A 24,916-nucleotide genomic window follows, 5' to 3' on the forward strand; every position below is an offset into this window, starting at 1 on the left:
TCTTTTAAAATATATCAAATAAACATTAATGATTTTGCTGTATTAAACTTTCACCCGCAATTTTATTTAATTATTTTTTTTTTTTATCTCACAGTTAGAATTGATCCAATTTTTTTTTCCTATCTTTTTTTTTTTTTCTCTTTTATTTCATTTCTTATTATGAATATAATTGCAACTAAAATAAGAATAGAGGATGACGAAGAGGTAGATAGTCAAGGACTCTTACTGCCTAATGTTGCTCAACCTATTAAAAAAAGAAAAAGTCAAAGATTTCTGATTATTATAATTACTGTATTTACTATTGCTTCTATCTTTGTCACCTTAACATTATTACAAACAGGTATGTTTATGTAAGAGGTGTCAAAGAAATATATAAATGTATATATATCTATCTATATCAATAAATCCCTTAATATATATATATATACATATATTAAAGACAATAGTAAAGAGCAGCAACCCCATCTCATTGTGGGAACAAAGGGTGCAGTTGCTGTAGAAACAAAAGAATGCTCCGATACTGGCCTCCAAAGTATATAGCATATCTATCAATGTAAACAACTATGTAGAGTTTTATTAACAAATTACGTGTACATTAGTTTTAAAAAGAGGAGGTAGCGCAGTGGATGCAGCTATTGCTTCTGCTCTTTGTATTGGTGTTATTAATAGTTTTGCAACTGGTAATATGCATACAAAAATGTATAAAAGAAAAAAGAAAAAAGAAAAAAGAAAAAACTTGCATCATATTTATTTATTTTTATATTAGGTATTGGCGGGTAATATTATAAATAAGAAAAAAAAAACCCCCACATCTTTATCTTAGAATTTTTCATATTATAACAGTGGTGGATTCATGTTGATACGTTCACCTAATGGTACATTTGAATACATTGATTTCCGTGAAACTGCACCTGCTGCCTCATATCGAGATATGTTTGTAAAGGACCCAATGGCTGCTCAAATAGGTGGATTATCGGTGGGAGTACCGTAAGTTTGTACAGAACAAAATAGATTGAGCAAATAAAGATAAAAAAATATTATGATTATTAGTGGTGAAATAAGAGGTTTTGAATTAGCACATCAAAGGTAGGAAGATTTGATTTATATATGTATATATAAAATAGTCTCATGATTATATATTTATGTGTGTATATACTTATAATAGACATGGAAAAATTCCCTGGAAAGACCTTTTCACAGCAGCTATAGATATAGCTGACAAGGGATTTAAAGTATCTGATCTACTGTACAGTAAACTAGTGGTAATATAAATAAAAGTTTCATATATGATAAAAAAAAAATAGAGATTATAATGTTACTCCCTCCCTCCCTCCCTCCCTTTTTTTTTTGTCTTATTTAGAAATCTAAAAAATGGATCGAGGCATCTCCCGAATTCTCTCGAGTGTTTGCTCCCACAGGGGTTATTGCACAACCTGGTGATATCATCAAAAGACCTACCTTAGCCACTACTCTACGAACTATTGCTAATGAGGGTTCTAATGCATTTTATGAAGGAAAAATTGCCGCATCTATCGTCAATGCCACACAGGCCCTTGGAGGTATCTTAACCCTTGAGGATATGAAGTCCTATCAGGCCAAGATACGTCCTACTATCAGTACAATTTATCATAGTCGTAAAGTGGTAACAACCTCTGGCCCTACAAGTGGACCTGCTCTCCTGAGTATTTTAAATTTAATTGAACCTTATTACTTTAACGTCACTGGTCCAACACCTCTTACCATCCATAGATTTATGGAAGCTCTCAAATTTGGATATGCCTTCCGTACTGAAATTGCTGATCCAGATTTTGTGAAAAATCAAGTACGATTAGATGAGATTATAAGTAAGGCATGGGCTGATAAAACGAGAGAAAATATAACAGATGTAAAGTATACAGATGTACATAAAAGAAAAAACGAGCTTAGTACTTTATTATTATTATTATATAGGATGCAACGCATGAGTATTCATATTATCATCCAAAGTATGATCATCATGATTCACATGGAACCATGCAGCTTTCTGTAATTGATGAGAAGAATGGGGCAGTCGCATTGACTTCTACTGTTAATTTGATGTTTGGTGCTAAATTCATGGACCCTGTTACAGGTATTATTCTAAATGATGAATTAGATGATTTCAGTATTCCTGGTATTCCTAATAGCTTTGGATTATATCCCAGTCCTTATAATTATATAGGTAATAATAATAATAATATATGATTCGAATTTGTATATGTTATAACTACGTTACAATAGAACCTTATAAACGTCCTTTATCTACTATCACACCGACCATTATTGAAGATACAGAAACAAATGAATTATTGGTTGTAGGTGGTTCAGGTGGATCACAAATCATGACAGCTACATTAAATGTTATTCTAAATACATTTGATTTCAATAAGAATCTATTTGAGGCAGTACAACATCCTCGCATACATCATCAATTACTGCCTAACGTTGTACAGTATGAGACTGGATTTGAGAACGACATATTAAATGAGTTGGTCAAGAAAGGGCATGCCGTAAATATATATATATATACATACATATAAATATATATATTATAGGCTATTAATTCTTATATAATATGTACATATAGATTCGTAATTTGATTGAAACGGGCACTGTATCTGCTTCTCAAGCCATTAGAAGATTTAGTAACGGTACACTTCATGCTGCTAGTGATCCAAGGAAAAATGGTTTAGCAGCAGCCTATTAAATATGCATATACAATTTATCTATTTTTTATTTATTTTATTTTGTGTGTGTATTTTTTTTTATTGCAATTATTAATCAAATTATACTTGACATATAATAAAACAAAGTTTAAAGTTTTTTTTTTTTTTTTTTTTTTTTTTTTTTTTTTTTTTTTTAAGCAAGGTTTTTAATAATAGCATCAGTCACTTCTATTGTTGTATTCTTACCACCCAAGTCAGGTGTCAATATGTGTCCATCTGCCAAGACCTTATCTACAGCATCATAGACTTGTAAAGCCTGAGATGTATAGCCCATATGTTCTAAAAGCATACCTGCTGAACGAATAGCAGCAATAGGATTTGCAATACCTTTACCAGCGATATCAGGTGCAGAACCATGTACAGGTTCACCCATTGCAAATCGATCTCCAACATTAGCAGAAGGCACAAGACCTAATGAACCTACTAAAGCAGCTGCACCGTCTGATAAAATATCACCATATAAATTGGGCGCTACAACAACATCAAATGCCTCAGGTTCACGGAACATACGATACACCATTGAATCAACCAATTGTTCTTCCATATCCACATCATCATATCCTGAGTCGTTGTTCTTTACATTACGTACTGTTTCACGCCATAAACCGTCAGAAATACTCAAGACATTTGACTTATGAACAATGGTAACACGAGGGTTATGCTATACAGTTATAATTGAAGAAAGAAAAGAAAAGAAAAAAAAAGGCCAATATTACATCAGAATAAATGTATATATTTATATGCATATGTATATTTGTATACCTTCCAGAAACGCTTTTCTACTGGAATTTCTGAACGAAGCTTTTGACGTGTTAAAGCCATATTAAACGCCATTTCACCGATACGTTTTGAAGCATATTCAGATATTTTACGATCTGCCCAAGCAACTTTCATATCAGTTTCAGGATCAATCTCTTCTCTTTCTGATTTAATATACTTTATATAAATTTATTAATATATGTATGTATATCATCGATATACTTGACTATGTATACAACTTACTAGACATTCTGTATTTTCACGTATAATCAACATATCTACTGGTTTTTGATTAGGAAACGCAGGGGATTGAACAGACTTGACAGGACGTACGTTAGCATATAAATCCAAATGTTTTCGTAAAGCGACAATAGGAGAAGAATAACCAGCTACTTTATAAGAAGGAGAACTAAAGCATCATAAAAGGTATAAACCATCATTGTCAAACAATACATACATGTATATATATATATATTCTTCTTTACCTTACTGCACCAAAGAGAGCACCATTACATTCGTTCTTTAAGATATCAATCGTTTCTTGAGGTAATGAAGTTCCATTTTTTTGAAAGTATTCAAAACCTGCATCCAAGTCAATAAATTCAAATTTGGGACCATTACTTAAGGATTCAAGAACACGACGAGCAGCCTAAATAAATTTGAAAGAGAAAGGCATTATTCAGTTTCTATTATAGTATAGGAAAATAACAATTTTTATAGTAACTAACAGGAATAACTAAAAGAAAAAAAATGGAAAGGATTTAGTGTCTTGCTTCAAATACAGATAGCTATGCATTCTTGGAATATGCCCTTTTTTTTTGTTTTTGTTTTTTTACCTTCTCTACCAATACCATCTGCAGGGATTAAACCAATCTTATATTTTGGAATAGAGGTTGTTAAAGTACGTTGAAAAATACGAGAAGCCATGATAATAATAATAATATATAAGCTATAAAAAGAAGAAAGTAAATTGTAGTTTTAATAGCTTGCATTATTATAAATAATGGAGGAAATAAAATAAAGGGGCCGGCGATTTAAAAGGAAGATGTAGATAATCACGCCCAAATATAGTAATTTCTCTTTGATGGGATTTTTTTTTAAAAAAAATAAAGATGAATGTGGTATATTTTATGTCATCAGTATAATGGATAAATTACTGTATTTTTTTTTATCCCTCTTTATTCTGATAATCAACAATAATAGAATATATTCAAACTATTACTGCTTAACCAATGATACTAGAGAAAGAATATTATATAATGTATTATTACTTTGACTTTTATTAATAGTTTTTCGTGTGTATAAATTTATATAACTTTCTTCCTGGCTCTTCTCCAATCATATCTTGAATTCTTTTTAAACTTAGCTGCATTAATTCGTCTAAACTCTCTACTTGATTCATAATGATTTTATAATTTTTTGAGTTAACACCTGGCATACTTCTCAAAATATCCTACAAAAAAAAATATACAATAATAATATAGATTAGGCACACCTCTTCCTCTCTATCTCTCTATCTCTCTCTTTTTCTTTTTCTTTTCTTTTACTTGAGGTGTCATGTTATAAATCGTTTCTCTATCGTCATTTTCTTCCGTTCCTATAGTCGCTGCTACTTCTGTATCTGGTTCATCTTCTGTTTTCTAATTAAAAATAAAATAAAATAAAATAATAATAATAAAAAAAAAAGAATATTTGAATTCTATATTATTATTTACCTTTAATTCTATGAATATCTTTGCGGTTTCATGTGGGCTTGAGGACCAAATAATTCGTAATTTAGGAAATGCTAATGTGAGTAATACAAGTTTTGAAGAAAGATCAGTTGCTCTAATATTTTCACTCATATCAGAAGTTCCCTTTAAAAACATATATGAATATATTATAGATTAAAATACAATTTTTTTTTAATTATACAAATGTATTCCCTTTTTTTTTATGCTTACCTGTAATGAAAATGGCTTGTTTTCATCAAATTCAATTAAAAGAATAGGCATCTTATAATACATTGACATATTTTCACATTGTGTATATAATCTACCAGAATTAAATGACTGAATTAAATCCATTAGAGACTTTCTCTCGACACACATGTCTGGGCTCAAGATATAGTCTCCTACTTGTAACGTACATGGTACAATTTTGACACCTTCTGCGTATAAAATAGGTGGCAACGAACTACGAAACTCTCGCATATCAACTGTTATTAACTGAGGTCCTTTTTCAACTCTTAATTGACCTCCTGCTAAACGTGTATTCGTACGAATAGTTAATTCTGCTTCTTTCCTTCTTTGATCTGGTAAAGGTAATGCCATGACCTAATAATAATAAAAAGTTAACTTCACTGTATCTCCATATTATATATATATAGTTTCTCTACTTTACTGATTTTTCATGAATAAGTCGTTCAAATGATTCCTTTTCCTTACGAATTAAACTTAAATAGTTTTGCTCTTCAACAGAATCTTCATAGATCATAAAATAAACACGAATATCAATAGACGGATGTAAAGCACGATAGACCTCGATTTGTCGTATAAATGCAGGATTTGGATCAAATAAAATAATAAAACGTGGTTCTGTGTCTTCTAGGACTTGTTCGTAAGTATTATCATCATAGCATTGGATAGTAAGAAGGGATGTATTGGGTATTTCATCAAAGGTGGGTAATAGGGTATCAGTTAATATCGCATCTTCTGGAACTATAATGCCTTGAAATGTGGATGTATCATTGTCTTCATTATCCGTTGTGTCTGGTGTATTTGTATCCAATCTATTATTAATAAGTGAAAAAAAAAAGATAATTGTTTAATACGTATCTATCAATTTTGATTAGCTATATTTACTCTGTAACGTTTTGTATTACATCGTTTCGAAATGTTTCTGCTAATGTATATGCTCGACCACTGGTAGATGATGCAGTAGATGATCCACCTCTTACTCTTCTACGCTTATTAGGAGGCGGTCTACCTCTTAATGAACTGGACTGGTGAGAGGTTATTGCTGCTTCATTCACTACTGTTGTTTGCATTTGATGTATTGTTGATCTCCATTTGAAAAAATTACGTGCAATTGGATCCAAAAAACTACCTTTGTGGTTTTCAGTAATATACTTTTTCAGCTGTGAGCATGTTCTTCTTTCAGATACCATAATCAAGATAGGGGCACCATCGCCTGCATTTAACTGTAAACTGTCTTGTTCAATTTCCTCCAAAATGGTCGTTAATAATGCCCATTTAGGTTGTTCTTCTAGAACCAACTTGATATGTTTTGGGATACTGTCATCTTTATTGTTAGTTTCTGGAAAGTCTTTATATTCTAAATCTCCTTCTTTCACATAGACTCTTTTCCTTGCTGTCTTTAATCGAAATAAGTATATACATATAGGAAAAAGCAAAAAAAAAAAAAAAAAAGTTTTATAACTTTACCGAAATAACTTTATCGCCTGCCTCTAAAAATAACCATTGCGATTGTCTAACTTGTTTCCCATCATATGAAGTATTAGCTGCAATTACAGTTTCAATAAAACTATAAAATGACACACAGTCATATGCAGTCAAATAACTAAAATACGGATTAGGAAAAAGAAAAAGAAAAAAAAAGAACTTCTATCTGTTTGTTCTCTCCTTACTTTAATAATTGTCGTAATATCTTTAAATCACCCACTAATTGTTTAGATGCTGGTGAGACACGGTGCCAGATAGGATCTAATTGTTGTCTTACTATCTGATCAAAGGATTTGAAGAAAGCATTCTCCATAGTAAATTCTCCAACATCCACAGTTGGATTTGCCCTTCTTAATTCAGCCAATGTTTCCTCTAAACAAAGCACTAAGTTTTGTTGAATAATTTGCATCGATTCTGTCATGGGCTGCCTTAATTCAATGACATTATCTGATGCATTACATAAACCTTCCGCCACAAGTACTTGAAAACGAGGCCAAAGATGCACTTTGCGTAACATCAAGGTCTTGAGTGTTGTCTGCAATGGTGCAAAGCCTGTCACAAATGCTTCCGGATGATCAGAGAGAGCCTTGATAAATCCTTCTTGATTTTTTTCTCGATAGATGCGCAAGATCAATTCCTCCAATGAGTTGGATTTTATACGATGAGCGTTGGCAATAATGATGCCGTTAATAAGTGTTGTTGGAATTCTATCAAGCAGCATATCGACAGCTAAAATACGCGCGGTGATCGAAAAGAGACCACTTTCACGGTACATACTGCTTCTCTTTTCGATAGATGTATTATATTCAATACGACGTAAAGGATGTGAAACTTCATTAGCAATCAATTGTTCTTGTATGAGATCATCCTCTTCTTTAGTCGTATTAAGTAACAAGACAAGGTGATTACCACTAGAGTAAACTTGTATAAGTGAACATAAAATTTGAAATAAACCTAAGCCAGGTGAAATGATCAATAAGCCATCTTCTGTTACAACTTCAGTTAAAATTTGTTTTTGAAATTCAAGTAGCATTTACAATTTTTTTTTTTTAAAAAAAAGAAAATAAATAGATAGCATTATTTTGCATTATTTTATACTACGCAGTGACACGCTTTTTGTTATTTATTATTGCGCACACCACCTTTATTTATTTATTTTTTTTTTTTCCACACACACACACACACCCCATTCTTTTCCATTTCCTTCTTTATTGTTGTCAAGATGGACAAATCCTCAGCAGAAAGAAAGAGTAATTTCAAAAACAAAGATGCTTTTGGTGCCGATCAAGTTCGAAACCGTCGACAAAAACACACGGTCGAAATTAGAAAGCAAAAACGTGAAGAAAATCTTTCAAAGCGTCGTAACATGCACATTCCCACTGCATCCATGTCAGATAGTGAAGATGATATTGAAGTCGAAGATGATTTCAACGTAATTATAACTTACTATTATCTATTGAACACATTTACTAACACATGTCCTATTATGTTTTTTTTTTTTTTTTTTTAAGTTAATTAATAATTTATCAGGTTTAATGGTCGATCTTAACTCAAATGAAGTAGAAAAGCAATATGATGCCACAACGAAATTTAGAAAGTTACTTTCTAAAGAAAAGAATCCACCTATTAAGGAAGTTATTCAGACAGGTGCAGTTCCTAAATTTGTGGAATTCTTAAGATCAAGTCATCCTTTATTACAGGTAAAAAATTTTTTTTTTTAATTGGTGAAAAAAAAAATATAAATATTTATATAAGAATAGAAATAAAAGCTTATTTTATTATTCGTATAGTTTGAAGCAGCCTGGGCATTAACCAATATTGCTTCTGGTTCTTCTGACCAAACTCAAGTTGTTATTGCTGCTGGTGCAGTCCCCATTTTTATTGAATTACTCAAGAGTAACATTCCTGATGTTAAAGAACAGGTATGCGTATTAAAGTTTAATTATATTAAATCAGTTAGCTGATTTTTTTTTTTTGAGTTAAGGCTGTTTGGGCATTAGGTAATATTGCAGGTGATAGTGCAGTATGTCGTGACTATGTCCTTGAACAAGGTGCACTTGGACCTCTCCTTGTTATTCTTAATGAACAACATAAACTTTCCATGTCACGTAACGCCACTTGGACATTATCCAACTTATGTAGAGGCAAAAACCCTCAACCTGCATGGGAAATGGTTGTTCCTGCTTTACCTGTTCTTGCTAAACTTATCTATTCCACTGATGAAGAAGTTCTTATTGACGCCTGTTGGGCTATTTCTTATTTATCTGATGGTTACAATGATCGTATTCAAGCTGTGATTGAATCAGGAGTTTGCCGTCGACTTGTTGAATTATTGATGCATCCTTCCACCTCTGTTCAAACACCTGCTTTAAGATCTGTGGGTAATATTGTGACTGGCGATGATTTGCAAACTCAAGTCATCATCAATTGTGGCGTTTTACCCGCCCTTAACGCTCTTTTGAATAGTAAAAAGGAAGCCATTCGAAAGGAGGCCTGTTGGACAATTTCAAACATTACAGCCGGCAATACTGTTCAGATTGATGCTGTTATTGAAAGCAGTATCATTCCTCCTCTTATTCACATCTTGGCTACAGCCGAGTTTAAGACACGTAAAGAAGCCTGTTGGGCTATCGTGAATGCTACTTCTGGTGGACTTAATAAACCAGCCCAAATCCATTATTTAGTAGCCAGTGGTTGTATTAAGCCCCTTTGTGAAATCTTGACAAGTATGGATAATAAGATTGTTCAAGTTGCTCTTGACGGTCTTGATAATATTTTAAAGATTGGTGAACAAGAACGTCCTAACGATCCAGATGGTATTAATCGATATGCACTTTATATTGAAGAATGTGGTGGCATGGAAATCATTCACCAATTACAACAACATCAAAATGAAGAAGTTTACAAAAAGGCATATCATATTATTGATCGTTACTTTAGCGATGAGGATGCGGATGAAATGACAGAAGAAATGGCACCTCAACAGTCATTCCAATTCCAATCCAATGTGGATGTTCCTCAAGGTGGATTTAATTTTGGATCTTAATTACAAATATACACAAAAAAAAAAATATAAAATACTAGCAATTCCTTCATTTTTTTTTCTTTTTTTCTCCCTCTATAAATAAAAAAAAATTATACATATATTTATATATATTAATATATTTATATAAATATATTCATGCATACATACAATATATAAAAAGAGCCATTTTTGCCAAGATTATGTAAACGTGTCTCATTTACTTGAATTTCAGCTTATTAATTCGTTATTTTTATATAAATGAAAAAAAAAAAAAAAAAAACCAGGAATATCTTTTTTTTTTTCTTTTCTTCTATTATTAATAAAAGTAATCAAATTAATATGTCAGAAACTTTACCACCTGGATGGGAACGCCGCCAAGCCCCTAACGGACAATAGTAAGTGTATATAAAATTCGATAATGGGCGCGTATTAATGAAAGATATTGAAAAATGGATTAGTTATTTTATTGATCATAACACACGTACAACGACATGGACAGATCCACGTCAAAATTACCAAGCACAACCACCAGCAGAACGTGATAGTTATTATTCAGCTCAAGCAAGTTATCCTACTCCTCCTCCACGTCCCGAGGGATATCCTTCCTATGCGAATGCACCCTCTGTTGTAGAGCAACAACAACCTTATCCTACTCCTACTCCTCCTCAAGAGAAAGAGAAAGGCCATCATCAACATCATTCACATGGTGGATTTTTCTCTAATGGTATGAAGGTAGCTGCTGGCCTTGCTGCTGCTGGTTTAGCAGGTTTAGCTATTAAGGATGTTGTTCATCATGAAGAACGTGAAAATGAGCGTATAGCTCGTTTAGAACAAGAAGAACGAGATAATCGTTACAGTTGAGTACTTTTTTTCGGGGACTCTTATTATCCGTCCCCTCTCCTATTAAGAAAAAATAGATGTATATATTGACTTTTTTTTTTGATAATAACATATAATAGTGGAAGAAGAAATGTATAATGAAGAAAGATACAATGAAGAAAGATATAATGAACCTCCTCCTCCTCCTCCTGAATATGGTTATGGTGGTGTACCCGAATATGGTTATGGTGGTGGACCTGCTCCTTCTACCACTATCATTAATGAAGATAACGGTTGGTTTGGTGATGATAAGCAAACTGTGATTCAAACAGGTAATTATTTTTACTATATTTAGTTATTTTTTTTTAAAACTGAGTTATTTTTTAATTTTAATTTATTAAAGACGGATATGGTGACACAATTACTACGGAAACAAAAGATGGATGGTTTCATGATGACACAATAGGTAATTATTATTATTATTTAGGAGATGATAAATGATGGCAATTGACGTGTATTATTTAGTTACAGAAACAGATCGATATGGAGATACTGAAGTGGTAAGTATTTTATATAATACAAGAGTAAATTATTATGTATATATATATATATATATATACTCATTTATATATAGATTGAAGATGATTCCAGCTGGTTATAAATGGGTTAACCTCTTTATTAATAATGATGATTTAAACCAGATAACATAGTCTTTAATGACGGTAATCTTGGTTTTTTATGTATAAGTTGAGTTGCTTGAGTAGCTAATAAATGCAGATTTCTACTACTTTCATCATGACTTTTTATTATTCTATCATGTTGACTTTTATTGCCTGCAATCTTTGTCGACGTCATTTGATAATATTTTCGTTTAGTAGTAGTAGTATGAGTAGGTAATTTTTTGTGTGTGAATGATATACGCCGTTGACGAGTTTCAATAATGGCTTGTTGTTGTCGAGCTACAGATAAGTCACCACATAATAATAAATCAGTTGATAACCATTGATAGAGTAAAGCGATTGTAGGATTTTTGAATGAAGGTTGTTTACTGATATGTTTAACATGATTCAATGTTCTATAATAATAAATATGTATATACAGAGTAAATAAAAAAAATGAAAGTCATTGTTATTGATCCAAAGAAGAGTTAACATACACTAAAGAAGGGGATGAACTCATGTTTAATCTATCATCATTCTCATTTACAAATATCCACTCATTTCCTTTACAGGATTCATAAATACTTGAATCTTCATCCTTTAGTATTTGTTCTTTATAGGATACTTCCCAACCACGACATTCAATTGTATCTAACAAAGGCTCAGCTAGTTGACCATGTACAATTTCATCCAAAGTTAATTTACATAGCTCTGCTAAACAATAAAGACCTAAGAGTCTTGCAATCTCTAAGCATACTTGACTTGTCACCAAAATACGACCTTCCTTTTGATGTTTAATAAATTCCGTAGGATATTGTTTATAAAGTTCTAAAAGATATTTTGATTTTTGTTTAAAAAGACTTTGATTATCATTACAAAAGACAGCTACTATTTCTTCTAAACAAAAGTGAAGTTGTGGAAAAGTGTAGATACAAAAAGGTTGAGATGAATATCCAAAGGTACCTAAAACGATTGTCATTTAAAATAAGTAAAAGAATGTATTTTATATGTATTAAAAAAAAAAAAAAAAAAAAAAAAAAAAAAAAAAAAAAGAATGTTGTTGTTTAAGAAATAAATAAATAAATAAATAAATAAATAAAAGGAGAGGAAAAAAAAGAAATAGAAATAGTTGAAACTTGAAATAACAAAAAGAAAGAAAGGGAGAGAAACTAAAAAAAAAAAAAAAAAAAAAAGGAGAAAAATGGGGGGAGGAGGGGATAATGGTCAAGTGTATCTATTTTGATCATTTTCCCCTTAAAATTGGCTTTTTATCCAAACAAACTTGACTGTTTCATCCTACAACACGCATAAAATTATTCCGCGTTTTTTTTTTTAATACTTACACAATTTTTTTTTTTATTATAATTCAATTAATAAAAAAAAACATGTCAACAGATGAAGAAGATCTTGAATTAAACGATGATACAACTTCACAAATAGAAACAATAACAGACGATGGAGGTGATACGTTAGATACAGAAGGTATATTACGCATCTAGTCTTGCGATTTTTTTTTTTTTTTTTTTTTTTTTTTCAGACTTGAATAATTCCTCCTTATAGACCTACCATCACCTATACAAACAACGGCACCACTTGCGGAAAATAACACAAGACTTCAACCTGATCCCCAAATGTTGACTTGCTCATCCTATGACTGTGTGCCAATAGTAATTGATCATTGACTACTCAACTTGATCACATTCAATTATTCTAAATTTTTTTTTTCTTTTCTTTTCTTTTTTTAGGTTGCAGCTGTTCATCCTACCCCTATCTCAAGTCTAGCTACAACACATTGTTATCGTTGGGTATTCACGGGTTCAGAAGATGGCTATATTCGTAAATGGGACTTTTTTAGTTCTATGAATGGTAAAACTTCACTTACACAAGCACAACGTCACTATTTTGTGGATTCAGTTGTCTATGCAGGTGTCTTGAGCTCTTGGTGGGAAAATGAAGAAGTTCCAGGTATATATATATATATATCAAATGTATTCATTTTAGATACTGACTCTATTCTATGTAATTAAGAAACAAATTCAAATGAATCATCTTTACCTCCAATAAAACCATTCGATATAAAACTTTCTCCTGTCTTTAGTTTAGCAGTTCAGTCAGAGGCATTATGGGCTTTATCAGGTTGTGAAAATGGAGCTATTAATTTAAGTACAGTAAGACACGAAGAAGGTAAAGTGCATCATGTCCTTCGAAAACATAAAGGACCTGTATCAGTATTAGAAATTATGCCCAATGAACAATCAGCTATCAGTGGATCATGGGATACGTCTGTGCTTGAATGGGATCTACATACAGGTCATCTCGTACGTTCCTATTCAGGTCATAATTCACAAATTTCATCCGCTTCATGTCATCCTAATGATGAACATGGCTTATTAACAACGAGTATGGATGGTCAATGTTTATTATGGGATAGAAGAGAATCTAATTTCAAACGATTACCTCTACCAGAACGTACACCACCATGGTGTTTATCTGTAAGAAGAAGAAGAAAAAAAAAAGAGACATGGAATTGAATAAATAAAATAACTGTTTCATTCTATAGGCATGTTGGAGTGTAGATGGTAAAAAGATATACGTTGGAAGAAGAAATGGCACAGTAGATGAATATGATTTTAGAGAACAAAAATGGATTCAATCATTTCGTATGCCAGCTAATTCAGGGCCTGTCTCCTTTGTAAAAAGTATGGCAAATGGCAAACACATCATCTGGTAAGGGTTATTTTTTATTTATTTTTATTCATTCAACTAACAAAACAAAACTTATACTCTACTCTACTCTACTCTACTCTACTCTACTCTTTAAAGTGCTTCAAATGATAATATACGTTTATGGAATACAACAATAGAATCTAATTTTACTATTAGACCTGATAGTGAACCGGGATTTACAGCGAATAACAAGAAATTATCTTCTGTCATTCCATTTAGCATCTTACCCGGTCATCATGGAGGTACTATCTCTCACATATCTATTGATCCAACCTGTAAATATATGATCACTACTTCTGGGAATAGAGGTTGGGAAGGAAATTCAACAAATGGTTGTCTATTTTATGATATCTCTCCTCTAACCAACTCCTAAAGTATATCTGCTGCTGGGATTCAAATTGTTTATAATAAATAAGGAATAAATACATGTATATATTTGTATATTTATATTTTTTTTTGGAACCCCCTCTTTGTTTCGTTGTCTTTTATCTGGGGGGGAAAAGAAAATAATAAAGGAAAAAAAAATGACAGGCTCAACACATGAAGATGAAGACACCAAAGCATTTTTTGCAGAGATAGATAAAGAAACGAAACAAGATTATGAGACCTGTAGTCTTTCACAAGCATTTGATGCTGTATTTCAATGTTATAGTATGTACTCCTTTTGTTGTTGTTGTTGTTGTTTCATCAATTGATATCCCTTTTCCTCTTTTACAGCATTGGGTGCACAAGCTATTCATTATTATAGATATGGTACAAAAAAGGATTGTTCAGGGAAATGGGAAGATTTTAAGTTTTGTTGCAAGACAAAAACAAAATCATCCGAGAAAGCACATGTAAAAAAAATATATATATATATATATATACATTTATAAATATATAGGTGGATCAAGTTTGAATAAATATTAAATGTATCTATTTGTTAATAGATGATGATTAAGCAACGTCGAGCAGAGAAAGAAGAAATGAAAAGAAAAGGAAGAAATTCAGAAGAAGTTTGGGAATTACAACAATAAAAAAAAAAAAAAAGAAACTGTACAAATTTAAAATTTATGCTTTGTATGATTGAATGGTGGTGGCTTAAAATAATTTATTAAAAATTAAATTACGCGAATACATAACATTGGTTTTTCTTCTTTTTTTTTTTTCTTATTATTTTCAATATAAATAAATAAATAAATAAAATGAAGTTGGTTAGGTAAATTAATATAAATTCATTTATAACATAATGACTCCAACTATTTATTATTGTTTATAATAAACTTGTTTTAATGTCATTCTTTTGCTTTTCTTTCAACAATGATAGATTCTTAATGAAATTAAACAATGAAACAGTTTCTGTTGAATTAAAAAACGGCACAGTAGTTCACGGTACTATTACAGGCGTTGACATGAGTATGAACACCCATTTAAAAACAGTCAAAATGACTCTTAAAAATAGAGATCCTGTCAGTTTGGATTCTTTATCTGTTCGTGGTAATACTATTCGTTGTGTCATTTTACCCGATAGTTTACCATTAGATACACTTTTGATTGATGATACTCCTAAAAAGAAGAAGCGTGATGGTAAAAAAAAAAAAAAAAAAAGTCAAACATTTATAAACGGAACAAAAGTTAATTCATGGTCTATATTTTAGATGATGGTGCTGGTCGTGGTCGTGGAAGAGGAATGCGTAGTGGACGTGGTGGACGTGGTAGAGGAAGACGTTAAATTATATGTATACGCCTTTATATACTTCTTTTTTTTTCTTTTATTTTCTCAGTTTGTTAATAATAAATACGCAAATCATTCAATTCAAATGTATGTTTTTTTGATTACAATTGCAGCTCAAATGTTGTAAAGGTAAAAAGACAAAAAAAGACAAAAAAAAATAATGATTTAGGATTGTTATTTAAAGAAGTTTAAATTGGTTGGGAAGCGTTTGCAGTCTCCCTGTCCTATAACAGAAGTTTCAGGTGGAGGTGTAGCCCAAATAATTTGTGAGACTTTATAGGAAGGATCCTAATTAGACAATCAACTAAGTTTATGTTTTTCTTTTCTTTTTTTTTTCCCAATGTTCATTTATACTTACATTTAAAAAGGGTGTATCTTCTTTCACTAACTTTAATTTCGATCTATTCAGTTTTAATTTAATATATTCATCAAACATGAGTATTTCTGGTTCTTGACTAGACTTGAGTAAGCGATCTGTAATGAATTGTGTAAACATTTGTGAATTACTTAGTCCTGATAAGAACGCCTATTTTTACATATAGAATGTTATTTTTTTCTTTTCTTTTTTTACAAATAATAATAATTACATACCCTGGTATCTTTGTCTGAATGTTTAATAAATCGATCCTTGGAAAAGCATAATTGAGTTGACTTTTCATTATCGTTGGCAGTAATAGAAGATGCTCCTGACTCTAAACGATCTACAAAGCCTGTTCTATAATTATATAATAATGAAGCAAACATTCTTAAAAATGCTTCATGTACTCTATTTTCATCAAAGCAAGCAGGTAAACAAGGATGTAGGATTTGTTCTGTACATGTATCATGCGTTACTAAATGGCATTCTATAGAGATAATAAATACACATATACATATACACATATGCATACAATATATATATATATATTACCTTGACAGCACATAAACATGCCGGTTTGATATCCTTCTGTTTCTTCTGTCACTTGCTTGCCACAAATGCATCGATATCCATGAAATCGTTGAAGTTCTGAAGTAAAGATTTCTGCCATAATATGACCTTCAATATGCTGTGTACGTCGAGGCATTTGATTATGATAGCTTGGGTCAAATTCAGTCATGGATGTAGAAATGGAGATACGTGGAGATGACATGGTACCCTCTATTGTAGAGCCTGGTTGTTGATGAAAGACAGCTCTTGGCTTTGATGTTAACGTACTAAATCGATTTCTTCCATTCTAAAATGAGATGAATCATAAAGTCTGAGAATCCATAGGACATGTATTTTATATAGAATTTAAAATTTACCTCTCTTTCATCGTAGCCTCTTTTAGGCGGTGGTGGCTCAGAGATTCTCTTTGAATTGTAAATCGTATTAGTATATCCATTCTTATTTGTTGTAGGCATTGAGATACGTTTTGGAGCGGATGATAGGTTGGAAGTTGGACGAATAGGACTCATGGGTGGGCTTGTAAAATGCAATGCCATATCCGTAGTCGTTGTGTTCGTCGTCGTCGTCGTCGTCGTCGTCGTTGTCGTCGTCGTTGTAGATGTTGATTCATTTGAGCGACGACCATTTAGAGAAGACCAAGTAGTTATATCTGATAATGCTAATGAGACACGTGATGCAGGACTAATAAAGGCATCTGTTGTCTTGGATCGATTACAATGAAGTATCATTTTTCCTTTTGGATATGCAAACTGAACTGAGAGTGGGAGTCCATAGGGAACCTTGTGTTTTGTATGAAGTGGTGCATATTGTTCTAAAGCCAATTGAAGTTTACGTCGTTGACGATCAGGAATAGGCGTAGCACGTTGACTTGAATGCATTGTATTACTATCTAAATTAACAATGCATGCCTACATGTATATGTATATATAAAAAAAGCATGAATTTAGGTTACCATCTATGTCTATTTTATGTATACATGTATATACATATATGTATTTATATAAATTAATCTTACATCATCTGGCGCATGTTCTTCTATTTCATCCATGGTTCCTTTGAATCCAATGATATAAGGCACAGGGGCTTGTAAACAGGTTAATAATCGTTCAGGCAATACAGGAATAAAAACAAATTGCCAATAAAATGGAAAAAGTAAATAACGAAATGATTCACAAGCATAAGAGAGTATGCCTGCATATTTTGATAAAAATACAACTTTTCCTTCTGCTAATAATGTCTTTTTTTTAAAAAAAAAAAGAAAAAGGGTTAGTAAACGATTAGAATGAATAGAATAATAGACTTTTACTTCAAGTATAACGAGTATTAAATGAGGTGATAGAGCACGAAATAATGGAAATAATGAAAACTAGAAGAAAATAAAAAAAAATGAATAAGAAAAAATAAAATAAAATAAAAACATGAATACCTACATTTTTTAATATAGGGACTTGATTGATAGGTGGCCTTGAAAAGAATAGAGGTTTATGATTAATGGTTAAGCCAATTTCAAATCTTCCTGGTGGCGGTAAAGGGACTTCATCAATCAAGTTCATCACTGTACTATAAGCAAACAAAAATTGAGTCAACATAGAGGATCAAGTCTTTCTGCTTATCATTTCCTACCTTTCAATATCAATCGTTGGCCTTATATTATTACGATGTCCACCTACACCTACAATATTATCTAATAAAATCTTCATCCAGTCACTATATAAATTCGTCCATGGCATTTTCCCTAATAATCCAATACTCTTTGGCACCCAAACTTGATCTGCTGTACAGACTGCCATCTTGACTGGTTCCAATAACTCTTTATAAAGTTGAATGTTTTCCTGACACTTTTTAATATCTTCTTCTATTGATAATTGAGTAAGCTGCGCTTGTTCAGCTTGAATCTTTTGCTGTAAATGTTGAGCATATTCGATACTACTAGATGGCATATTTATTTTAACCCAGGATTGAATCGCTCCATTTACTGACTTCTTTAGCTTGTCTGTTAATGGTTCGTAAAATACAAGGCATGTACCATAGACAGTCGCCCCATTCTCATCTGTTATTGCCTTGATTACAAAATATATATATATATATATATATGTATACATATATAAAGGAGAGGGAGAAGAAATGATGTAAGTCTATTATTGCATTCTATAATTTATAAAAGGATTTAACATACAAATGAATGATATTGTTCAGCGGGTGGTGTTTCTCCATAATGTAGCTTTATATCTTTTGGAAAGCAAAACTATATTGTAAAATAGGCTTTAGTTTAATTATGACTATAATGACTCTTATTACTTGTATTACCATAGCTGCATAAGCAGGAAAAGGCTCATTGGACGAATAATTTGATTTTGGATACCTTAAAAGTACAGTTGGCGTATATTTCAATTCAAAAATATTTGGAATCACTTTTTCTTCTAAATTAAAACTTAATGAACGATGCTTTTCTACTACTCAAAAAAAAAAAAAAAAGAAAAGAAAAAGGATATATATATGTATATATATATTCATTAATTATTGAGGGTTTTTTTTTCACAACAACACGTTTATTATTACGAATCTTTGGATCAGATGGACTCCTCCATTTCCTTGTCTTGTCCTGTAATGATGAATGCCTTGTTTCTAATGAATAAACACTTGCCCGATGCCTTCTTTTTGCCGGATCGTGCACTGAAATCACATTATCCCGAGCTATATCTCGTTCTTTATCAAAATGGTCAATGACTGATTGAACATGATTAAGAACGCCCAATAAGGAATCGTCTTTTTGAAAATGGTCTTGGGCAATGGTATAACTACGATGACGACAACGAATTTGCTCAATATCAGTCGCATCAAATTGTGGAGGGGATTGTGAAAGAACAGCTTGTTCTTGTTGTTGATAATAGGTGGCGTCGTCTATTTTATTTTGTTTTGCAGACTCAAAGGTTGGTATAAGGTGATTATCATGAAGTCCTGCTACAAAGAAATAGTCTGCTACTCGGGATGCAGGACTACTAGTAGACATAATTTATTATCTTTCTATATAAAATGTCTTAAAATATGAAATAATAATAGTAAAATAGGATAGACTAAAAAGGATAATTCATAGTGGAGAATTTAAAAAAAAATGATACTTTCAGCAAAAAAAAAAAAAAAAAAAAAAAATGCCATTATTAACCATGTTTTCATTTTTATGTATCCAATAAAAATTCACCTTTATATTTGTGTAGCTTTTTTTTTGAACGTTTGTCCAATTAATTTTACGTATTCTCGTTAATGAGTTTAAAAAAAAAACATTATTACTTTTTCAGCATTAATTTATGATGATACAATTAAGCATAATATGAATAAAAAAAAAAAAAAAAAAAAAGATCAATAGACGCGTAGCTTGTAAAATTGATGCTGAATTGTTCTAGTTAGATGAAGAATAAAAGGTAACTAAAAGATATGTTATGATAGAAGGTATAGGCAAAAGTAAAATAGTGAATTATGAAAAAAAAAAAATTGTTTACAGCATTTTATTATAGAAATCAACGTTTCTTTTAATAGAACTTTTTTTTTTTTTTTTCACTGATCTTGCTTTTATATACAGGTCAAACTTACTTGATTGGATCAAGTTTTAACGAATATATCCTTTATACTTTATTCTATTGATTATATATGAATATACACTATTTTAACCTTCTTTTTATTAGTATTATTATTACTTAATTTACCGCCTTTAATTACTCGTATAAAATGTATTTATAAATAGTAATGACTCTAATCATAATACCTTTGTTTCTCAAATGCACATATAGAATATATGTTACGAATGCTAGTTTATATGTTTTATAAGAATACCATATAGTAGTATTGTATGTACAGTCAAATATGAATAAATGTTATATATTCTTCATTTTAAAATAATTATGTAAAAATACATTGAATATTATGTAATGGAAATAATATTTTTGTTTCCTTTTACATGTCTTCAGTTGACCAAGAATAAGCCTCCACAGCTCTGGACTTTGCTTGATTTTGTTGTAGCAAGAAATGATCTTCAAATCCAGTTGATCTATCCACGCCATCCCAACGATATCCTGGAGGAATCATGAAGCGATTTGGCTTCCATGGTCCTTTATATGTAGGCTTTACTAGCTTTTTACCTTCAGATTTTTTACCTGATTCATTCTATTTATTAAAGTGTAATATTTGTTAAATACAGGCAACTATTAAATAAAAAAAAATTCTTATATTTATCTGCTTACTGTTAAAAAACCTGCTGCTGGATCATTCCATCTTATTTTTTCTTTTAATTCATTATTTAAATCCTCATCATCAGCATATCTGAATAAAATATTTTTTTTTTCTCGTTTTCTTAGGATTATTTTTTCTTTTCATATTTAATAGCTTTTTTTTTTTTTTACCTTGCTAAAGGTTTATATTTTTCTTCTTCAAGTCGTCTTTTTTCTTCTTCTGCTTCCTTTCGTTGTACTAAACCTTTTCCCCATTCCATCTTTCTCGCTTCCCTTTCAATCTTTTCCTGCCTTGCTTTTAACTCCTCTGCTCGCTTTCTTTTGATATCTACTTTACGACCTGATGTATCACGATACACAGTTTTTGCCTCAGACTCTTTTAAGGCTTCTAACGCTCTTTGTTCTGCCAATCGCGCTCTCTCTGCTTCTCGTTTGATTTCTTCTTTTGTTAATATACCAGCCCGTTGGCCATTTGACATGCGAGGTATGGATCTTTCAGTTTTTTCCTCAACCACCACAGGTCTCTCATCCTCCGTCTCCTCACTACCCTCACGAATAATCTCCCAATTATTTACAATCTCTGTCTTTACATCTTTCTCTACAACCTTATAATCGTCATCATCGTCTGGTTCTGGCTCTTGAGGTTGAGATTTCCATGAAATGTCCTCTTCATCATCAATTATCCCAATGCCTTGATAAGATGCTTTTTTAGACTTTTTCTTTTTCTTTTTAGGTTTTTCAGAAGTGTCTAAATATTTCGAAGCAATATAAGCTTTTGTAGCTGCATCACCTGGATTACGGGCCAAGTATTTTCTTTTCAAAACTTCTTCGTGATTTAATTGATCCATTATTATTTTTTTTTTCAGTTATTTAACTTTTTCATAAATGTATAAATATGAAAAAAAAAAAAACGAGTTTTGTGAATTGTCCAGCAACTTAAAAAAATGTAGATGTAGAAAAAAAAAAAAATGCCGCCTCCTTTTATTTCTCTCTCCTCTCCTCCTCCTCCCCCCAAAAAAATGATAACTGGTTCCCCCCCCCTATTTTTATACTCTATATAATAATGTCTGTGACTGTATTTCATGGTTGAGAAAAAGCCACGCATTACTACGAATTGAAGTTCAATTTCAAAAAAAAAAAAAAAAAAAAAAAAAAAAAAAAAACTCAATACTATCTCTAGTTTCTTTTTTTTTTTTTCTTAACCAATATCTGTAGTTATCATGGGAAAGAAAAAGACACCCGTATTCCGACAAGCCAAAAAGACAGCTGATGAGTATGACCGAGAAGGCAGCAAAATTAAAGCAATTCGTACCTGGGATGATGTTGAACATGACTCTGAAGATGAATTCTATGAGGAAAGAGAGAAAGTTTTATTAAATGATCAACCATTGGAGGATGAAGAAGAGAGTGATCGTGAAGTCTATGGCTTGGAAGGTATCGATTCTGATGAATTATCCGATGATGAGATTGTTGAAAAAAAGCAAGAAGATGAAGAAGAAAGATTAGAGGCTTGGGGTACTTCCAAGGACGTCTACTATGATGGTGATGACGTTGAAGATCTTGATGAAATGCGAGAAGAAGAAGAAGAAGCTTTACGTATTCAAAAGGAACATTTGGATAACATGGATGAAGCTGATTTTATGGATGATGGCTTATCAGGATGGGGAACAGGCGAAAATCAAGATTTGGAAGCTGACAAGAAACTTGTAGAGGATGTGAATAAAGAATTAGAAGATATTTCATTCGAGTAAATCGCCATGATATAACACATAACTATAATTATTTATATTAATCTTTTTTTTTTTTACTTTCTTAAAAAAAAACAGTAAATTAAAGATTGAAAAGCGTCGAAAGAATCTTCCCGTTGCAGAACAATTAAAAATCATTCAAAATGAATCACCGGAATTATTAGATTTACTTGATGAATTTAAAGAAAAGACAAGCGTTGTAAGTCAATTGAAACCTATTGTTGAAAAATTACAAGGTCATAAAAAGCGTGAAGAAAAGGAAGGTCAATTTTTATTATTTAAATATGAGACTTTGATGAATTACTTGACAAATATTTCGTTTTATTTGGCATTGAAAGCATCTTCTACAGCAGAGACAACCGATATACGTGAACATCCTATCATTCAAGCATTGTTTCAATTACGACAGACAATTGAAAAGATTGCAACTCTAGAAGAAGAATGTCTGGATGTACAATCATTTTTAGATAAATTAGATGAACCTGAAGCAGAGTTAGTCAAATCAGATACCAAGGGAATAAAGAGAAGCCCCAAGTCAAAGAAGACAGTTAAAGAAATACAGGATATTATTTCGGAAGATGAAGAAGAAGAATCTGAAAAAGAAGAAGATATTTTGAAAGAAATTAGAGAGATTGAAGAAGAGTTCAAGAGCTTAAAGAAGTTGTCTAATAAAAAACGTAAGAGAAGTGTGATGATGACAGATGATTTCGGCGAATTAGATGCACTAGATGAATTGGATATGGAAGATAAGATTGCCAAGAAGAAATCACTCCGAGATTACATTGCTAAAATCGATGCTGTAAGTTAAAAGTTTATTATAGAGTAGCTATATGCTTAAGCCTCCTGTTTCTTTTTTCTTCTTCTTTAGAAACAAGCTAAGAATGTTAACAAATATCAAGGTGATGTTGATATACCATATAGAGATCGTGTTAAACAAGAACGTAAGGGAGTCGCACAACCTCAAGATACATCAGCTGATTTAGATGATGCAGACTGGGATGAAGAAGATATGAAGATAGCCTCTGAGGCTAATGCCATGGACTCTGATGATGACTATTACTCAACAATAGCTAATACTAAAAAAGCACAGAAACAAGCTAAAAAGGAAGCCTATGAAGCAGAAAGAGCGCCGGTTGAAAGTCGTGATGTGGATGTGGAAGAAGGTGAAAAACGTTTGGCAACATATAAGATCCTTAAGAATAAGGGTCTAACACCTCGTCGTAAGAAGGAGAACAGAAATGCTCGTGTGAAACATAGAAACAAGTACGCACAAAAGATGAAGAAACTTTCATCTACAAGAGCTGTTGTCAAGCCTCAAACTTCTGGTTATGCTGGTGAAATGAGTGGTGTTAAGACAAATGTTGTCAAATCTGTCAAATTATCAACTTAATTTTAGATTTTATAAAATGTAGTGTATATATACATATTATTATAAAAATAAATAAATAAATAAAAAAATATAGATATTAGGGAGTAAATGAATGTCTGTGCTAATATGAATGATGTAATGCATGCATTGCGTTAAACAAAATATTATGCATGTATGTATGTGGCTAGGATAGTAGGTTGAACTATTCATCCATAGATAGTGTTCAAAATGCTAAGAAATATAGACAATGTTCAAAGAAAGGGTCGAATTTAATGATATAGACGTTCCCGTATTGAATACATAATTTAGACTTATCATTTTCATTAAGGATATAAGATTTAATTACTAGTTTAATATGTCTGATAAAAGTAAGGAGTGTATGTTCTTTTTCTTTTTCCAATTAGAGTCTTTAACAGTTTATTCCATTGATATTTTTCAGTAATTAGTAGGTTCTTATATCTTTAGTTGAAGTTCAAAATATATACAAATAATAATTTAAAGCATGTACTAAAAGAATTAACTATCTTTATGACCTGCATAGATAATATTTCAATTAAGTTTGGGCCATTTAAGAATAGAGCCTAAATAATAAAAACTTATTTAATCTTTTAGTATTTATTCTAATAGCTAAGATTTCATAATAGAATTCAAAGGGATCTCTTTTAACTCAAAAATAAACAAGATGTTAGCATGAAGAAAAGAAAGAAAAGAAAAAAAAAAAAGAAGGATAGTATCTCTTATTGATACAATATACATGT

The 24,916-nt window shown here is 31.4% G+C and overlaps 12 protein-coding genes across 12 annotated transcripts; 7 read left to right on the plus strand and 5 right to left on the minus strand.

Annotated features, from left to right (window-relative positions):
- Positions 1-159: 159 nt before the first annotated feature.
- On the plus strand, positions 160-2,828 carry BX663DRAFT_497244 (gamma-glutamyltranspeptidase; the record flags this gene model as incomplete). The annotated part of the gene is made up of 9 exons (XM_051525889.1): positions 160-340; positions 440-532; positions 600-699; positions 844-987; positions 1,051-1,086; positions 1,166-1,262; positions 1,361-1,885; positions 1,951-2,200; positions 2,260-2,828. 9 exons carry the CDS (start codon positions 160-162, stop codon positions 2,556-2,558), a joined length of 1,725 nt encoding a protein of 574 aa, XP_051386646.1. The 3' UTR covers positions 2,559-2,828.
- Positions 2,829-2,877: 49 nt separating this feature from the next.
- BX663DRAFT_483367 (uncharacterized protein) lies at positions 2,878-4,430 on the minus strand (the record flags this gene model as incomplete). The annotated part of the gene is made up of 6 exons (XM_051524488.1): positions 2,878-3,405; positions 3,507-3,680; positions 3,747-3,912; positions 3,989-4,152; positions 4,232-4,239; positions 4,340-4,430. The coding sequence occupies 6 exons, from the start codon at positions 4,428-4,430 to the stop codon at positions 2,878-2,880; spliced, it is 1,131 nt and encodes a 376-aa protein (XP_051386647.1).
- Positions 4,431-4,785: 355 nt separating this feature from the next.
- BX663DRAFT_483368 (uncharacterized protein) lies at positions 4,786-7,979 on the minus strand (the record flags this gene model as incomplete). The annotated part of the gene is made up of 8 exons (XM_051524489.1): positions 4,786-4,956; positions 5,051-5,143; positions 5,219-5,359; positions 5,447-5,818; positions 5,886-6,273; positions 6,347-6,858; positions 6,929-7,064; positions 7,132-7,979. 8 exons carry the CDS (start codon positions 7,977-7,979, stop codon positions 4,786-4,788), a joined length of 2,661 nt encoding a protein of 886 aa, XP_051386648.1.
- A 51-nt stretch (positions 7,980-8,030) lies between these two features.
- BX663DRAFT_466771 (armadillo-type protein) lies at positions 8,031-10,089 on the plus strand. The gene is made up of 4 exons (XM_051524062.1): positions 8,031-8,378; positions 8,458-8,646; positions 8,737-8,868; positions 8,931-10,089. Exons 1-4 carry the CDS (start codon positions 8,169-8,171, stop codon positions 9,990-9,992), a joined length of 1,593 nt encoding a protein of 530 aa, XP_051386649.1. The 5' UTR covers positions 8,031-8,168; the 3' UTR covers positions 9,993-10,089.
- Positions 10,090-10,262: 173 nt separating this feature from the next.
- Positions 10,263-11,709, plus strand: BX663DRAFT_201382 (uncharacterized protein). The gene is made up of 5 exons (XM_051521742.1): positions 10,263-10,366; positions 10,430-10,827; positions 10,931-11,122; positions 11,194-11,256; positions 11,316-11,709. Exons 1-5 carry the CDS (start codon positions 10,311-10,313, stop codon positions 11,498-11,500), a joined length of 894 nt encoding a protein of 297 aa, XP_051386650.1. The 5' UTR covers positions 10,263-10,310; the 3' UTR covers positions 11,501-11,709.
- Positions 11,469-12,428, minus strand: BX663DRAFT_548824 (uncharacterized protein; the record flags this gene model as incomplete). The annotated part of the gene is made up of 2 exons (XM_051531103.1): positions 11,469-11,865; positions 11,947-12,428. 2 exons carry the CDS (start codon positions 12,426-12,428, stop codon positions 11,469-11,471), a joined length of 879 nt encoding a protein of 292 aa, XP_051386651.1.
- A 298-nt stretch (positions 12,429-12,726) lies between these two features.
- Positions 12,727-14,663, plus strand: BX663DRAFT_497275 (WD40-repeat-containing domain protein). The gene is made up of 6 exons (XM_051525890.1): positions 12,727-12,931; positions 13,010-13,116; positions 13,195-13,414; positions 13,478-13,941; positions 14,010-14,176; positions 14,273-14,663. Exons 1-6 carry the CDS (start codon positions 12,835-12,837, stop codon positions 14,547-14,549), a joined length of 1,332 nt encoding a protein of 443 aa, XP_051386652.1. The 5' UTR covers positions 12,727-12,834; the 3' UTR covers positions 14,550-14,663.
- BX663DRAFT_497277 (uncharacterized protein) lies at positions 14,604-15,209 on the plus strand. Its single transcript, XM_051525891.1, has 3 exons — positions 14,604-14,827; positions 14,894-15,012; positions 15,106-15,209. Exons 1-3 carry the CDS (start codon positions 14,701-14,703, stop codon positions 15,190-15,192), a joined length of 333 nt encoding a protein of 110 aa, XP_051386653.1. The 5' UTR covers positions 14,604-14,700; the 3' UTR covers positions 15,193-15,209.
- A 103-nt stretch (positions 15,210-15,312) lies between these two features.
- BX663DRAFT_497278 (uncharacterized protein) lies at positions 15,313-15,971 on the plus strand. Its single transcript, XM_051525892.1, has 3 exons — positions 15,313-15,374; positions 15,483-15,742; positions 15,814-15,971. The coding sequence occupies exons 1-3, from the start codon at positions 15,361-15,363 to the stop codon at positions 15,885-15,887; spliced, it is 348 nt and encodes a 115-aa protein (XP_051386654.1). The 5' UTR covers positions 15,313-15,360; the 3' UTR covers positions 15,888-15,971.
- A 1-nt stretch (position 15,972) lies between these two features.
- Positions 15,973-20,125, minus strand: BX663DRAFT_558295 (AEX-3 domain-containing protein). Its single transcript, XM_051531804.1, has 13 exons — positions 20,018-20,125; positions 19,378-19,936; positions 19,126-19,271; positions 18,995-19,063; positions 18,442-18,878; positions 18,249-18,378; positions 18,125-18,184; positions 17,834-18,055; positions 17,175-17,726; positions 16,801-17,104; positions 16,482-16,735; positions 16,249-16,416; positions 15,973-16,178 (listed from the first exon to the last, which is right to left on the minus strand). The coding sequence occupies exons 2-13, from the start codon at positions 19,826-19,828 to the stop codon at positions 16,065-16,067; spliced, it is 2,907 nt and encodes a 968-aa protein (XP_051386655.1). The 5' UTR covers positions 19,829-19,936; positions 20,018-20,125; the 3' UTR covers positions 15,973-16,064.
- Positions 20,126-20,578: 453 nt separating this feature from the next.
- Positions 20,579-21,976, minus strand: BX663DRAFT_497283 (Pre-mRNA-splicing factor of RES complex-domain-containing protein). Its single transcript, XM_051525893.1, has 3 exons — positions 21,213-21,976; positions 21,054-21,132; positions 20,579-20,976 (listed from the first exon to the last, which is right to left on the minus strand). Exons 1-3 carry the CDS (start codon positions 21,887-21,889, stop codon positions 20,767-20,769), a joined length of 966 nt encoding a protein of 321 aa, XP_051386656.1. The 5' UTR covers positions 21,890-21,976; the 3' UTR covers positions 20,579-20,766.
- A 255-nt stretch (positions 21,977-22,231) lies between these two features.
- Positions 22,232-24,267, plus strand: BX663DRAFT_540390 (Sas10 C-terminal domain-containing protein). The gene is made up of 3 exons (XM_051530747.1): positions 22,232-22,788; positions 22,868-23,588; positions 23,658-24,267. The coding sequence occupies exons 1-3, from the start codon at positions 22,262-22,264 to the stop codon at positions 24,177-24,179; spliced, it is 1,770 nt and encodes a 589-aa protein (XP_051386657.1). The 5' UTR covers positions 22,232-22,261; the 3' UTR covers positions 24,180-24,267.
- Positions 24,268-24,916: the final 649 nt, after the last annotated feature.

The sequence above is a fragment of the Cokeromyces recurvatus genome (assembly GCF_025118155.1).
Source record: "Cokeromyces recurvatus strain NRRL 2243 chromosome Unknown BX663scaffold_3, whole genome shotgun sequence".
Lineage (NCBI taxonomy): Eukaryota > Fungi > Mucoromycota > Mucoromycetes > Mucorales > Mucoraceae > Cokeromyces > Cokeromyces recurvatus.

What these genes read in the sequence shown, in the direction of transcription:
- BX663DRAFT_466771 (XM_051524062.1), top strand. Translation starts at nt 8,169, where the DNA reads ATGGACAAATCCTCAGCAGAAAGAAAGAGTAATTTCAAAAACAAAGAT. An exon ending in AAGTCGAAGATGATTTCAAC is followed by an intron (nt 8,379 to 8,457) that starts GTAATTATAACT and finishes TTTTTTTTTAAG; the next exon opens with TTAATTAATAATTTATCAGG. An exon ending in TTCCTGATGTTAAAGAACAG is followed by an intron (nt 8,869 to 8,930) that starts GTATGCGTATTA and finishes TTTTGAGTTAAG; the next exon opens with GCTGTTTGGGCATTAGGTAA.
- BX663DRAFT_201382 (XM_051521742.1), top strand. Translation starts at nt 10,311, where the DNA reads ATGTCAGAAACTTTACCACCTGGATGGGAACGCCGCCAAGCCCCTAAC. An exon ending in GCAAACTGTGATTCAAACAG is followed by an intron (nt 11,123 to 11,193) that starts GTAATTATTTTT and finishes AATTTATTAAAG; the next exon opens with ACGGATATGGTGACACAATT. An exon ending in GTTTCATGATGACACAATAG is followed by an intron (nt 11,257 to 11,315) that starts GTAATTATTATT and finishes TGTATTATTTAG; the next exon opens with TTACAGAAACAGATCGATAT.
- BX663DRAFT_497275 (XM_051525890.1), top strand. Translation starts at nt 12,835, where the DNA reads ATGTCAACAGATGAAGAAGATCTTGAATTAAACGATGATACAACTTCA. An exon ending in GGAAAATGAAGAAGTTCCAG is followed by an intron (nt 13,415 to 13,477) that starts GTATATATATAT and finishes TATGTAATTAAG; the next exon opens with AAACAAATTCAAATGAATCA. An exon ending in CACCACCATGGTGTTTATCT is followed by an intron (nt 13,942 to 14,009) that starts GTAAGAAGAAGA and finishes TTCATTCTATAG; the next exon opens with GCATGTTGGAGTGTAGATGG.
- BX663DRAFT_497277 (XM_051525891.1), top strand. Translation starts at nt 14,701, where the DNA reads ATGACAGGCTCAACACATGAAGATGAAGACACCAAAGCATTTTTTGCA. An exon ending in TGCTGTATTTCAATGTTATA is followed by an intron (nt 14,828 to 14,893) that starts GTATGTACTCCT and finishes CCTCTTTTACAG; the next exon opens with CATTGGGTGCACAAGCTATT. An exon ending in AATCATCCGAGAAAGCACAT is followed by an intron (nt 15,013 to 15,105) that starts GTAAAAAAAATA and finishes ATTTGTTAATAG; the next exon opens with ATGATGATTAAGCAACGTCG.
- BX663DRAFT_497278 (XM_051525892.1), top strand. An exon ending in TAAAAAGAAGAAGCGTGATG is followed by an intron (nt 15,743 to 15,813) that starts GTAAAAAAAAAA and finishes TCTATATTTTAG; the next exon opens with ATGATGGTGCTGGTCGTGGT.
- BX663DRAFT_558295 (XM_051531804.1), bottom strand. Translation starts at nt 19,828, where the DNA reads ATGTCTACTAGTAGTCCTGCATCCCGAGTAGCAGACTATTTCTTTGTA. An exon ending in TTCCTGCTTATGCAGCTATG is followed by an intron (nt 19,064 to 19,125) that starts GTAATACAAGTA and finishes TTTACAATATAG; the next exon opens with TTTTGCTTTCCAAAAGATAT. An exon ending in CATGTTTATGTGCTGTCAAG is followed by an intron (nt 16,736 to 16,800) that starts GTAATATATATA and finishes TTATCTCTATAG; the next exon opens with AATGCCATTTAGTAACGCAT.
- BX663DRAFT_497283 (XM_051525893.1), bottom strand. Translation starts at nt 21,889, where the DNA reads ATGGATCAATTAAATCACGAAGAAGTTTTGAAAAGAAAATACTTGGCC. An exon ending in AAATATAAACCTTTAGCAAG is followed by an intron (nt 21,133 to 21,212) that starts GTAAAAAAAAAA and finishes TATTTTATTCAG; the next exon opens with ATATGCTGATGATGAGGATT. An exon ending in CAGCAGCAGGTTTTTTAACA is followed by an intron (nt 20,977 to 21,053) that starts GTAAGCAGATAA and finishes TTTAATAAATAG; the next exon opens with AATGAATCAGGTAAAAAATC.
- BX663DRAFT_540390 (XM_051530747.1), top strand. Translation starts at nt 22,262, where the DNA reads ATGGGAAAGAAAAAGACACCCGTATTCCGACAAGCCAAAAAGACAGCT. An exon ending in TTAGAAGATATTTCATTCGA is followed by an intron (nt 22,789 to 22,867) that starts GTAAATCGCCAT and finishes AAAAAAAAACAG; the next exon opens with TAAATTAAAGATTGAAAAGC. An exon ending in ACATTGCTAAAATCGATGCT is followed by an intron (nt 23,589 to 23,657) that starts GTAAGTTAAAAG and finishes CTTCTTCTTTAG; the next exon opens with AAACAAGCTAAGAATGTTAA.